Source organism: Onychomys torridus, chromosome 11 (genome assembly GCF_903995425.1).
Source record: "Onychomys torridus chromosome 11, mOncTor1.1, whole genome shotgun sequence".
Classification (NCBI taxonomy): Eukaryota; Metazoa; Chordata; class Mammalia; order Rodentia; family Cricetidae; genus Onychomys; species Onychomys torridus.
The window spans coordinates 7,179,143-7,192,359 of NC_050453.1; the positions used below are offsets into that span (position 1 = coordinate 7,179,143).

The 13,217-nt window shown below is 38.9% G+C and overlaps 1 protein-coding gene across 2 annotated transcripts in view; it reads right to left on the minus strand.

Annotated features, from left to right (window-relative positions):
* Positions 1–13,217, minus strand: part of Ush2a (usherin) — a 701,257-nt gene that overhangs the window by 546,495 nt on the left and 141,545 nt on the right. For both annotated transcript variants that reach the window (XR_004946207.1, XM_036202543.1), the window contains exons 11-12: positions 7,690–7,885; positions 3,498–4,136 (exon numbers count right to left, since the gene is read on the minus strand). Coding sequence is in view for 1 of the 2 variants with exons in the window: in XM_036202543.1 (XP_036058436.1) it covers positions 3,498–4,136; positions 7,690–7,885 (835 nt within the window). In the remaining variant the exon portion in view is untranslated. The remainder of the gene's footprint in view (positions 1–3,497; positions 4,137–7,689; positions 7,886–13,217) is intronic.

Consider the following 13,217-nt stretch of genomic DNA (forward strand, 5'->3'; position numbering starts at 1 on the left):
GTGTGGCAGCACAGAAGTTCTGGAGATCACTGTTGTCAGGTGGACATTATGGCACAGAAGTTTTGCAGATTGTTGTTGTCAGGTGGACATTATGGATGCATTTGTAGCTTTGTTTCTTACCTCTCTCCCCATCCACTGACACTCAATGAAAGCTCTACTTAGTGGTACAAATACAATACTCTTTGATTAGTCTAAGATATTTACAATATTCACATCAAAACACCTCAGTAGAGGAAGGATTTATCAGTATAAGCAATTGGGTGTTTGAGGCATATTACAGTTCCAATCAGCTTTTATAATCACAGGCTGGTATCTCCAGAGGAGCACTGATGACGAGACCTTGTTCTAGGGAGTGAGGTAGACACGAGCCTATAGATCAGAGCTGGATAAATAAAGTGTGTTATATTATACCAAAGGAATGCTTTGTCTTCTTACTGACTCTAACTCTATGGATCTATACAACTTTCAGAAAAATAACTAATATAACTAAAGTACTTGGAGTAAGATGTGCATCATGATCTCTCGAACATGAACTTCTCTCCAGACTTAAATAATAAACAGCATATAAAATAAACGTTAGTGCATTTTCAAAACTGCATTATGATTACATATTTATAGAGGTTTGAATTAAGTCACCTTTTAAAACACTGATACTTAATGTTTAGAAAATATTTCTCATTCAGTAAATGAGTGATGGGGAGCTAGGCAGTCAACCAACCCTACACATGTTGAATACACAATTCCATTTCAATCTAATTCTAAGAGAAAGAAAGTGATACTTGGTAATTAGCAGTCTGGGCAATAGCAAAAGTATCCTATGCTGGTGGGCAATGGAAGTAAAAAGAAGAATGAACCAAAGTATTCCAACAAACAGAAATTGGGAGCTGGAGAAATGCCATGTGAAGATCTGAGATCAGCATACAAGAACCCAAGTTAAAAAACCACGTGTGATAGCGTGCACCTGTAATTCCAACATTAGGGTCATGGAGACAGGAATATCTTTAGGGTTGTCTGGCCAGCTAGCACTCTCCCCCCCCACACACACACATACTCATACCACACATCACAAAACCAAAACCAGAATTGGCTGGGTTCTCTGAAAAGGGTGTGTGAGTAGGAAAGCATCAGAAGACTACAGTTGAATGAGTAGACTCAGTCCACAGAGTAAAGCTGTAGGTCAGCCCAGAACACACTCCAGTGATGAGTGAAGAGCAGATTCCTTTTGTTATATGTAACTACAGCAGTGCTTTGAGAGCATCACAAGGCAGAGAAAGCATGAAGGCAAGAAGCAAAACAGGAGACAAGAGTGAAGGATGAAAACCATGGGGCATCCTGCTGAGGACCATGAAGAAATTCAAGACCAGAGATGTTCTAACCAAAGACCTAAATGATGCAGGTGTCCACAGAGCATAGGGAAAGAACGACCTATTCTTTCATCTGTTTAGCTTTTGCTTACATGTCTCTATGTCTGTTTTGACATAACACATAGAACACTCAGAAAATCACAGTCAGGGTTATTAAGAATGTCAAAATACCTGGATGAGGCATCAGACCTTCACCAAAAGGAGAAGGTTTTATTTCAGAGTTTAATCCAAAATTAGAAAAGTTGCTTAAAATAGGTGACACCCAGTATATGTATAATTCAGTCTGAATGAAATATTCCATTGTAACCAAAGATAATTGTCAAAATACACAGCATCAGACCTGTTAGATCCTCCTTCATTATTGAGAAAGGATGCAGAATGTGTATATTTACCATGCAGAAGATGGTACTCAGAAAATCAGACACCTTTTTAAAAGCAAAATATTTGAAAATAAGGAACACAAAATCACTTTTGGTTAGTCAGATCTCAACAGACAGCAAATGTGAGAGGTTACTCAGGGGTAAAAGACACAGAAGCAGTACTTGTGCTCGCCTGTCAGCCCAGGTCTCCACAACCTCACTTCCCAGGGCACTCACACCTTGCACCAAACTAAAGCAGATCCCCACACACATCACTCATGTTCTGAGTCCTAACATCTCTGGGCATGCTGAATTAGCTCAGGAGTAGATGTCCTGTCCAAATGAAGCAAATTAGACTCCCCCAACTTGGAACTATAAAAGAGAGGTGGCTCATAAGTCCATCTGCATAATTGAGCACAGATCATAAGCAATGTCAGGAACACATGTGGCATAATACCCATGGAAGGAGATGAGGGGAGCAGGGAGCCCTCCTTGGGCATGGAGAAGAAAGGAGAATAAGAATATTCTGGTTTTTGGAGGGAGAGGGAAATTTCCTTCTATTCAGTTTTACTGCAGCATATTTCTTAAAACAGCATTTTCTAGGTTTACTTATATTTTTCAATGAGTTTTGACAAACTGGTGGCTATATTGCTGCTCACACCATCAAAACCTAGATTATACCAACCAGTCAGAAGCTCTTTGGTGTCCCTTTCCAGTTTGTCCCCTTCCACAAAGCCCAGTTCCCGAGAATTCCTAGTCTTTGCTTTGTTATTACAATTTTGTGTTTTCCTGACTTTCATATACATGGGATCACAAATTAATTAAGCAGCTTTTTCAGTCTTGCTTCTCTCCCATAGCTCAATTTTTTTTTCAGAAAGTCACACAAGAGCAAGAAATTATATTTGCATCATATGCACCCTGTTTCTTCCCTGTCTCATGTCCTCCTCTACCCCTCTTGAATTAATGATCTCTCTTTGCTGGGCAAGCAAGATGTACCCAGTGGTGCTACAGTGGCACTTACATATTGGGGGTAACCAACTGCTATCTCCCTGGACTCATGGCCAGCTTAATAGGAGGGAACTCAGGCAAGCTACCGTAAACCTAGCTAAGGACCTATGATTAGAATGTCATAGACCCTGGAATAGAACTAACACCTGTCATTTTCCTAAATCAACATAGCTTCCAGCTGTACTGCAACTACTCATACTTAAAGCGATCGATTTATTATAAAGTTTTACTTCAATGAAAATAAGAAAAAGGCAAAGATCTTTACTCTCATTGGGAAACAGTTGGAAAGATAGGTTTCTATACATTGTGAGCAGAAATTACCAATTTTACTATATAATGACATTTAAAAATAATTCTAGATTGACCTTACAATGTCAGAGTACATATCCCTTTCCTGCATAATATTTCATCAGCCAACTTGATCTAGAAATTTGGTTCATCATCTAGATATTTGATATTGTACAGATAATTAGGTTAAATTCAGTTTCTTTAGGAAAAGTTACCCCCTTTCTCAAATGTTTATCTTTTAATTGTTTAAAGATGCACCCACATCAAGGTGAGACATTATAACATGCCTCTCTCTGGAAATAGGTCCTCTCCCCCCACAATCAGCAAATGCACAGACAAGACCGTCACAAGCAGGTCAAACAGCTGTTTGGATGACATAAAAGCAATGATGCTGCTGGAGGTACAATCTTTAGAAGCTACAACCAGAAACAAAGCGGTCACCTGTAGTCACTGCACTGAAAAGGAGTAGGTCTCCTACCTGGCTGACACTGCTCACACCTTCTTCCTTGCCGATGAGGCAGACATAGGCACTGGCCACTGACAGGGTCACAAATGCTTCCAGGTAATGTCCCCAAGGAGTCGCACTCACACACCTGGCACCCTTGAAGATTGCCCATGGTCAAATTGAACCTGTGAGGCTCACACTGATTGCAGCGCAGACCTGTTACTCCTGATTTGCAAAGACACTGCCCACTTGATTTGTCACACAATAGAGAGCCATTTACTGTCCCAGTCTTCTCGCAGTTGCAAGGCAAACAGAGGAAGGACTTCTGCTGTGGGTTGAAGTAGCCCTCCAGACATTGATCACACTGTCTCCCTCCAACACTGGATTTACAGATACACTGCCCTGTCTCCGCATCACAGGTGGTCCCAGGCTGGGAGCCAGCTATACTACAGTCACAGGCCTTGCAAGCACTGCCGGCCAACCTATAGAAGTTTCCTCTGCAAGTGTCACAAGTAAGTCCTTTGGCTTCTTTCTTGCACTCACACTGCCCAGAAAGTGGATTGCAGAGTTGGTTCACTGAGCCATGGAGGTTACACTGGCAGGGCTCACATCCATCATCATTAAAACTCTGGAGAAATTTAAATCCAAAATTGCAGCGATTGCATCTAAGCCCTGCAAACAAAACACATTTGAAAGGGTGACAAAGTTAGGATAGCACTGGGGAAAATGGCTAAAAGTTAACATTTAGCGGAGACCCCAAACATAGAGAGTGCCACTCTGGGACAGCCATTTACGCAACACACTATGGCAATGCTAAGTTAGCTCTCACATGTGGCTTGCGTGTAGTGTGCTTCTAGGAATATCATTGCTAATCAATGCAACATAAAATGCAGAAGGTGCACATTACTTTTGTTGCATGCATGGGGACTACTTCCATAAATATCAAAACTACTCTAGTAAAATAGGCTTTGGAGTATAAACATGCACATGGCACATGAGTTACTTTTCAAAAACTCAAAATTGCCTGAAGGGAACTAGTAAGATTTTTCTAGGGGGGTAAGCAAAGTACAAAACACCAGCTGGACAGAAAAAACATGTTCTACAATTCAGGTCTCCATCACCATGGCTGGAGTTACAGTGGCACATTGTGTTCAAGTGTATACATAAAAGCTGGTAAGAGAATCAATCTTAATAGTTTTCACTACAAATAACCTCACAATCCTTTCACAAATTGTCCACACACTGAAACTCCATGTTATACTGAATGCATACTGCATGTATTCCATGTATACTGAGTTTTTGTTTGTTACCATACCTTTCAAAGCTGGGGGAGAAGAAAAAGTAAACCTTTGTCTGACAACTGTCCTTGTGACGGGCACATGCACACTTACTTTCAGCTGTTACAAAAGTAAATACCTGACATAACTACAACTGACCCAGAACAACTTTATTTTAATCCTTTGTATATTCTATATTTTATCATTTTCAATTAATATGAATTATGCTTGCCAGCTCAGTGCTTGTCAAATCATGTGATTCAAAACACACCTGTTAGGCATGAAGCAAACTTGGATCCTTATGTTATTTTTCTTTAGAGGGGCATGTACATACATTTTACAAATGGAGAAAAATGTTTTGTCACCTAGCCTTAAACCTCTGACAACTTAGGTTAGTCTCAACAAGGACATTGCCAAGAAAAGGAATTTAAAGAAATCAACAGTGATGTTTAGGTGCAAACCCCTTCCCTTTGGACAGACTCTTCGTGTATCCATGAATGTAAATACCTGACTGCATGGCATTGAATCAACTGAGACATCTATTTCAAACTATAATTGTATAATTGTAATAAAAAATGAGTCCTAAACCAAGAGTCAAATACATTCTCAGGCACTGATATGAAGAAAAGCAGCCCTAAGCTGGAAGAAAATGCATAATGTGTATGTAGATGGACAAAAATTCATTCAAACTCCAATAGAAGGCAAGTTCTTTAACAATGATGAATGGCTCACCTAAGGCATATCATTTAATTTCAATAAGGAAAATAAAAAAGGACCACTATTGCTGCAGATTTTAAAAATAACTGTATTGTTAACAAGAATTATGACTCATTTTGAACTATTAAAATCGGTCTACATGGATTCATATCAGATCAGTTTTAAAAATATGCACAGTACTTATTTGAATATGCCATACATATTCCTGACAGGTAATCTATCCCTAACGATACTCACGGAGGCCTACAGGGCATCACACTCGGAGCTAACAAGTGCGGGCGAGTTAGCACACTTGGCATTTAATTCACATTCTTCTCTCCCTTTTTATTCTAGATGAATGACCTACTTTAATAAAATTATTGGTGGTAATGTATTTTACTGGTTATAGAATCATTAGTAAGATTTAACAGTTTTGTTAACTCAAACAGTTTGCCTTCTGAAATGTATACAACACACCCTCATGTTTTCAGGGTTTTGTGTGTTCCTGTTAACAAGGCAATCTTCAATGAGGATGGTTGCTAATCCTATTAGGAAAATATATATTCACGTCAAGTTCGTGCTTTTATTAAAAATATTTCACTTGCAGGGATTACTATAGAAATCATTATTTATAATATTGCTAAAGCAATGATTTAATCTTCACAAAATACATATTTATATTTTCCTGTGGGACACTACTTGCGGCAGCTGACAAAATGAGTAGATGACAATAGGAAATGGCAGAGGTCATGATGAGTTTTAGGTGATTAAAGTGTCCTTCTTAAGATGTAGGCTCTAACTACCACAGAAAAGCTTTTCCTGAATAGAGAGGCCCCACTACATTGTCTACAAAGGCCTGGGTTTAACATGTGTTTCTATATCTTGAATTTAAAACATGTCTCATACCCAAAAACAAAGAAAGACACATGGAATGAATTCTACATGTCACCCCTCCATAAGTCAGCCAGACTTTCTTTCCGAAGTTAGTGTTTGTGTACTTTCCATAAATAAAGGTGGGGTTAATGTTACACACTTTTATCTAATTTTTCCTTAAACCATAGAGAGCTTATGTGATGTCATCAGACCTATCATCTCTAGATTAATTAAAATGTTTGTATACCAGAGCTGTGGAGTTTGTATATATAGGAATGAACAAAATAGATTGGGTTATATAACATAAATATATACATAATTCAGAATTACATGTAAGAACATGTGTGTGTGTGTGTATGTGTGTGTGTGTGTGTGTGTGTGTGTGTGTGTAGATATCACTGCTAGGCACATTTATTATTTTGAAGTTCAGGTCAGTGTCAGTAAAACCACATAGGACTTGGTGTCTTGGGCGACAATAGAAATTCCAAGGTCTTTTTTAAACTTCCTACAGGAACCAGGGCATGCTCAGTTAAAATACAGGGTACACTTCATCAGAAAACTTTCCTTTCATAATATTCTCATACATCAAAATTTCAAAGTGCATTATATACGTGGTGCATTTTGGGCACTTGATAAATTTTGTCCTTATGTGGCGGTGGTTCCCCTCAAAAATGCTGGATGTAATAAATTGCTATAATCAAATCTAATTTCTGAAAAATACCTGTGGGAGTAACAAACAAAAAAGCATGTCTTGTATAAAAAAATGATAAATAACACCAAAGCTTGCTGTTTATTATAATCAGCTTGGCACAGAATTACTAAATTAAAATTATGTGACCCTTTATAAGTAACCCTAGCAATAAACATGATGTGTGGAATTACATTGACTTGCTTTGCATTTCACAGGGACAGTTCAAAGAAATATAATAAAAAAAGGAAAGATTTATCACAAAGTACCCTTTAGCACAGAATGTTTTGAAAAAAATCCATTTATTTTAGTCTATTAAAACTAGCAGGGAAATGATTTGCTTAGAACTCATTAAGTGTAAAACATTTTGAAAAAGTGCTAATTTTCTAAAAGAAACATCTATGCAGCAGGCAAATTATATTTTTCTATGACTTATTAGTTGAGTCTGTGTAACTAATGCATCTACTGAATAAAAAACTTCTAAAGGGTTGATTAAACAGAGCTTCAAACTACAGTTTGATACAATTATTAATTTAGTCATTTTTAGACAGTTAATTTCATACAAACTATTTTTCCCCAGACTTGTGCAAGAAAATCTGCTTTACCCTTCAGTTAAGAAATCAAATAGAGGTTTTTCTTTTTCCCCAGATGGAAATAGAGATGTGACTGTAAACTTGTGCATTGAACATACCAATAACGTTCGCTTTACACAAGCACTGGCCTGAATTTTGGTGACAGGTAATGTCTCCATCCACAGTCCCAGAAGGATTGCAGTTACAGGGGCGGCAGCCATCAGGATCCGATGCCTGCAGGTCATAGAATCCATCCAGGCACTGAAAGCATTGTCTGCCAGACACACGTCTCTTACAATCACACTGGCCTCCAATCTACAGGAGATACAACATTTTGTAGAATGATGAACACATCTATTTTTAGATAATTTGCTCATTAGATACAAGACAGGGAGGGAAGGGGAAAAAATCTTGAAATGTTAAACAGGCAAGAGGGTGATCAGGTTGTGCCCCTCATGACAGAAAACATGGGAAGCTTCAGCAGGGGGACAATTTCGAAGTGAATGAAAATAGACCCATGGAAGTCAGTCCTATATGACTAAAAGGGAAATGGGGAATTAAGCATTTAAGTACTATATAAAGAAATCAGAATATAGACATGCAGGTCCTGAAAATAGAAGAGAGCCAGCAGCTAATTTAATCTTCACAACTCCAGCCCTTGGTTTCACCCTTTTCATTTACTGTCTAGTTGCTCCAAATCTGTTTTGAGCATTTGAGTGTTTAAATTAAGAAAAAAAAAAATCTCACCATAATGAGACTGTCCCATTAAGTGTGAATGTTACTAAAGTCCTTAACAGATAACAGCACAGCCTTGAAAACTCACCCTGATATGCATCTTTATTCACTCCTCTTTGAGGAATACTTCAAATATTTTCTCACTTATTTGTGGTATCATTTCACAGGAAGTATGTCATATAGATAGCTAATATTATTTATTGTCAGCTATGCATGTGGTTTCAAATATCTGGGAAAGGGCTTTCAGATTAAAGATTTAAAAGAATCATTCTTGCCTCGTCTATCCTCATCTGAGAAAAAGAGGTCTTATTGGAATCATTTCAAGATAAAACAAGACAACCAATATGCAAATACCTAAGTTGTGAAAATTATAGTGTTAGTTAGAGTTGTGGATGATGGACTCCAAAATCCAAGACAGTGAGCATAGAAATATGGGCAGGCACTTATAGAATGCTACCTTGTATCTGGCTGTACTTCACACTTCCCTGCTTACCTAGCCTCACAGAAACTGTGAAATTGGCGAATAGAAGGATATGACTTTTCTTTCAAAATAACTGTCATTTATTGGTATGCATGTATTGCACCTAACTATGAAATGCAAAGGTCACCCAGTTACCTAGGTTGCCCACTGCCATCATTTCAAGGATATCACTTGGTAATTCAGGCCCAACTTCTTGCTTTAACTTCTTTTAACATATGTAAATCTTCCTCTCCAAATAGGCAGCAAGTACCCCAGAAGCCCGGGCACATGCCTAGTGTCTGTCAAGTAATCGTAGACATTCCCATGCATCAAGAGTATCCATTTAGAGACCAAGAGCAACAGAGAGTGACAAAGGAAAAAACAATCAATGCCTTTTGTGTCAAAACTTCATCTCCTGTACATTTTGTTAAGTGCTTGATTTAAATGTCTTATCAGTTTCAATTACAGTGTAAGCCATGGTGAGAGGTCCTCAAGAGTGTGTGAAGACCTGGGCACTTCATTCTACATGCTCACTATTGTGTGCTTTCTCTCTTCTTCTGCTCTACCCACAAATCATGTCTGCTTTTGTCTTCACAAATAACTATCATCACTTTTGTACACAATATTCCCCCAAATCTAAATTACTGCCTGGAGTTTTATCAAAGTACTTTGTCACCCAAAACAATGCTCTCCATGTGAGCCATTCTGGCACAAATTCTTTTTTTTTTTCTTTATTATTATGTATTTTAAATTTTATACATCAGCCATGGGTTCCCCTGTCCTCCCCCCTCCCGCCTCCACCTCACCTTCCCTCCAGCCCCTCCCCTCCATTCCCAAGTATTCCAGGATCAAGGCACCCCTGGGGATTCATTTAAACCTGGTGGATTCAGTACAGGCAGGTCCTGTCACCTCCTTCCAGACTGAGGAAAGTGTCCCTGTGTAAGCCCAAGGTTTCAAACAGCCAGCTCATGCACTAAGGACAGATCCTGGTCCCACAGACTGGGTGCCTCCCAAACAGATCAAGCTATTCAATTGTCTCACTTATCCAGAGGGCCTGATCCAGCTGGAGGCTCCACAGCCTTTGGTTCATAATTCATGTGTTTCCATTAGTTTGGCTATTTGTCCCTGTGCTTTTCCAATCTTGGATTCAACAATTCACGCTCTTGCAGTCCCTCCTCTTTATCGACAGTTGGACACCTGGAGCTCCATCTGGGGCCTGGCTAAGGATCTCTGCATCCACTTCCATCAGTTATTGGATGAGAGTTCCAAGATGACTGTTAGGGTGTTTAGTCATCTGATCACCAGACTAGGTCAGATCAGGCTTTCTCTCGACCATTACCAGCAGACTACAGAGGATATATCATTGTGGATTTCTGGGGACCTCTCCAGCACTCTGCCTATTCCTGTTCTCATGTGGTCTTCATTTATCATGGTCTGTTATTCCTCATTCTCCCTTTCTGTTCTTGATCCAGCTGGGATCTCCTGCTCCCCTAAGCTTTCTTTCCCTCAAATCTTGCCCTTCATTACTCCCACTGTTGTCCAGGTTATTTATGTAGATCTCATCCATTTCTCTGTCATTGGGTGATCCTTGGGTCTTTCCTAGGGTCCTGTTTTCTAGGTAGCCTCCCTGGAGTTGTATAGCAGTCTAGTCATCTTTGTTTTACATCTAGTATCCTCCTATGAGTGAGTACATACCATGTTTGTCCTTCTGAGTCTAGGTTACCTCACTCAGGATGAATTTTTCCAGATCCATCCATTTGCCTGCAAACCTCATGATGTCATTGTTTTTCTCTGCTGATTAGTACTCCATTGTGTATATGTACCATATTTTCTTTATCCATTCTTCAGTTGAAGGGCATCTAGGTTGTTTCCAGGTTCTGGCTATTACAAACAAAGCTGATACGAACATAGCTGAGCAAATGTCCTTGTGGTATGATTGAGCATTCCTGGGGTATATGCCCAAGAGTGCTACAGCTGGCTCTTGGGGGAGATGGATTCCCAATTTTCTAAGGAAGCGCCATATTGATTTCCAAAGTGGTTGTACAAGCTTGCATTCCCACCAGCAGTGGAGGAGAGTTTCCCTTGCTCCACATCCTCTCCAGCATAAGCTGTCTTCTGTGCTTTTGATCTTAGCCATTCTGACAGGTGTAAGGCGGTATCTCAGAGTCCTTCTGATTTGCATTTCCCAGATAATTAGGGATGTTGAGCAATTCCTTAAATGTCTTTCAGCCATTTTAACTTCCTCTGTTGAGAATTCTCTGTTTAGTTCTATAGCCCATTTCTTAATTGGACTGTTGGACATTTTGATGTCTAATTTCTTGAGTTCTTTATATATTCTGGATATCAGCCCTCTGTCAGATGTGGGGCTGGTGAAGACCTTTTCCCATTCTGTAGGCTGTCTCTTTGTCTTGTTGACCATGTCCTTTGCTCTACAAAAGCTTCTCAGTTTCAACAGGTCCCATTGATAGGTTGTTTCTCTCAGTGTCTGTGCTACTGGTGTTATATCTAGAAAGTGTTCTCCAGTGCCAATGCGTTCAAGAGTACTTCCTACTTTCTCTACTATCAGGTTCAGAGTAGCTGGATTTATGTTGAAGTCTTTGATCCACTTGGAATTAAGTTTTGTGCATGGTGACAGATATGGATCTATTTGCAGCCTTCTACACATTGACATCCAGTTATGCCAGCACCATTTGTTGAAATTGCTTTCTTTTTTCCATTGTACATTTTTGGCTTCTTTGTCAAAAATTATATGTTCATAGTTGTGCGGGTTAATGTCAGGGTCTTCAATTCGATTCCATTGGTCCACATGTCAGTTTTTATGCCAGTACCAAGCTGTTTTTTTATTACAGTAGCTCTATAGTAGAGCTTGAGGTCGGGGATTGTGATGCCTCCAGAGGTTGTTTTATTGTACAGGATTCTTTTGGCTATCCTGGGTTTTTTGTTTTTCCATATGAAGTTAAGTATTATTCTTTCCAGATCTGTGAATAATTGTGTTGTTAATTAGATGGGAATTGCGTTGAATCTGTAGATTGCCTTTGGTAAGATCGCCATTTTTACTATGTTAATCCTGCCTATCCATGAGCATGGGAGATATTTCCATTTTCTGACATCTTCTTCAATTTCTTTTTTCAGGCACTTAAAGTTCTTGTCATATAGGTCCTTCACATGCTTAGTTAGTGTAACCCCAAGGTATTTTATATCATTTGTGGCTATTGTAAAGGGTGATGTATCTCTGATTTCCTTCTCAGACTGTTTGTCTACTGTATATAGGAGGGCTACTGATTTTTTTTAGTTGATCTTGTATCCTGCAATGTTGCTGAAGGTTTTTATTAGCTGTATCAGTTCCTTGATTGAATTTTTGGGGTAACTCATGTATACTATCATGTCATCTGCAAATAGGGAGAGCTTGACTTCTTCCTTTCCAATTTGTATCCCCTCAATCTCTTTATGTTGTCTTATAGCTCTGGCTAGTACTTCAAGTACTATATTGAATAACTAGGGGGAGAGGGGACAGCCTTGCCTTGTTCCTGATTTTAGTGGTATTGCTTTGAGTTTTTCTCCATTTAATTTGATGTTGGCTGTTGGCTTGCTGTAGATTGCCTTTATTATGTTTAGTTATGTTCCCTGTATTCCTGATCGCTCCAAGACCTTTATCATGAAGGGGTGTTGGATTTTGTCAAATGCCTTTTCTGCATCTAGTGAGATGATCATGTGGTTTTTTCCTTGAGTTTGTTTATATGGTGTATTCCATTGACAGACTTTCGTATGTTGAACCACCCTTGCATCCCTGGGATGAAGCCTACTTGATCATGGTAGATAATTGTTTTGATGTGTACTTGGAGTCTGTTTGCCAGAATTTTACTGAGTATTTTTGCATCAATGTTCATGAGGGAGATTGGTCTGTAGTTCTCTTTGTTTGTTGCATCTTTGTTTGGTTTAGGAATCAGGGTAATTGTAGACTCATAGAAGGAGTTTGGTAATATACCTTCTGCTTCTATTGTGTGGAACAATTTAAAGAGTATTGGTATTAAGTCTTCTTTGAAGATCTGGTAGAATTCTGCAGTGAAACCATCAGGTCCAGGGCTTTTTTTGGTTGGGAGACTTTTAATGACTGATTCTATTTCCTTAGGGGTTATTGGACTATTTAAATGATTTATCTGGTCTTGATTTAACTTAGGTATGTGGTACCTATCCAGAAAATTATCCATTTCTTTTAGATTTTCCAGTTTTGTGGAGTAGAAGTTTTTGAAGTATGACCTGATTATTCTCTGGATTTCCTCATTGTTGTTATGTCCCCCTTTTCATTTCTGATTTTGTTAATTTGGATGCTCTCTCTCTCTGTCTTTTGGTTAGTTTGGATAAGGGCTTGTCTATCTTGTTGATCTTCTCAAAGAACGAACTCTATGTTTCATTAATCCTTTGTATTGTTCTCTTTGTTTCTATTTTATTGAT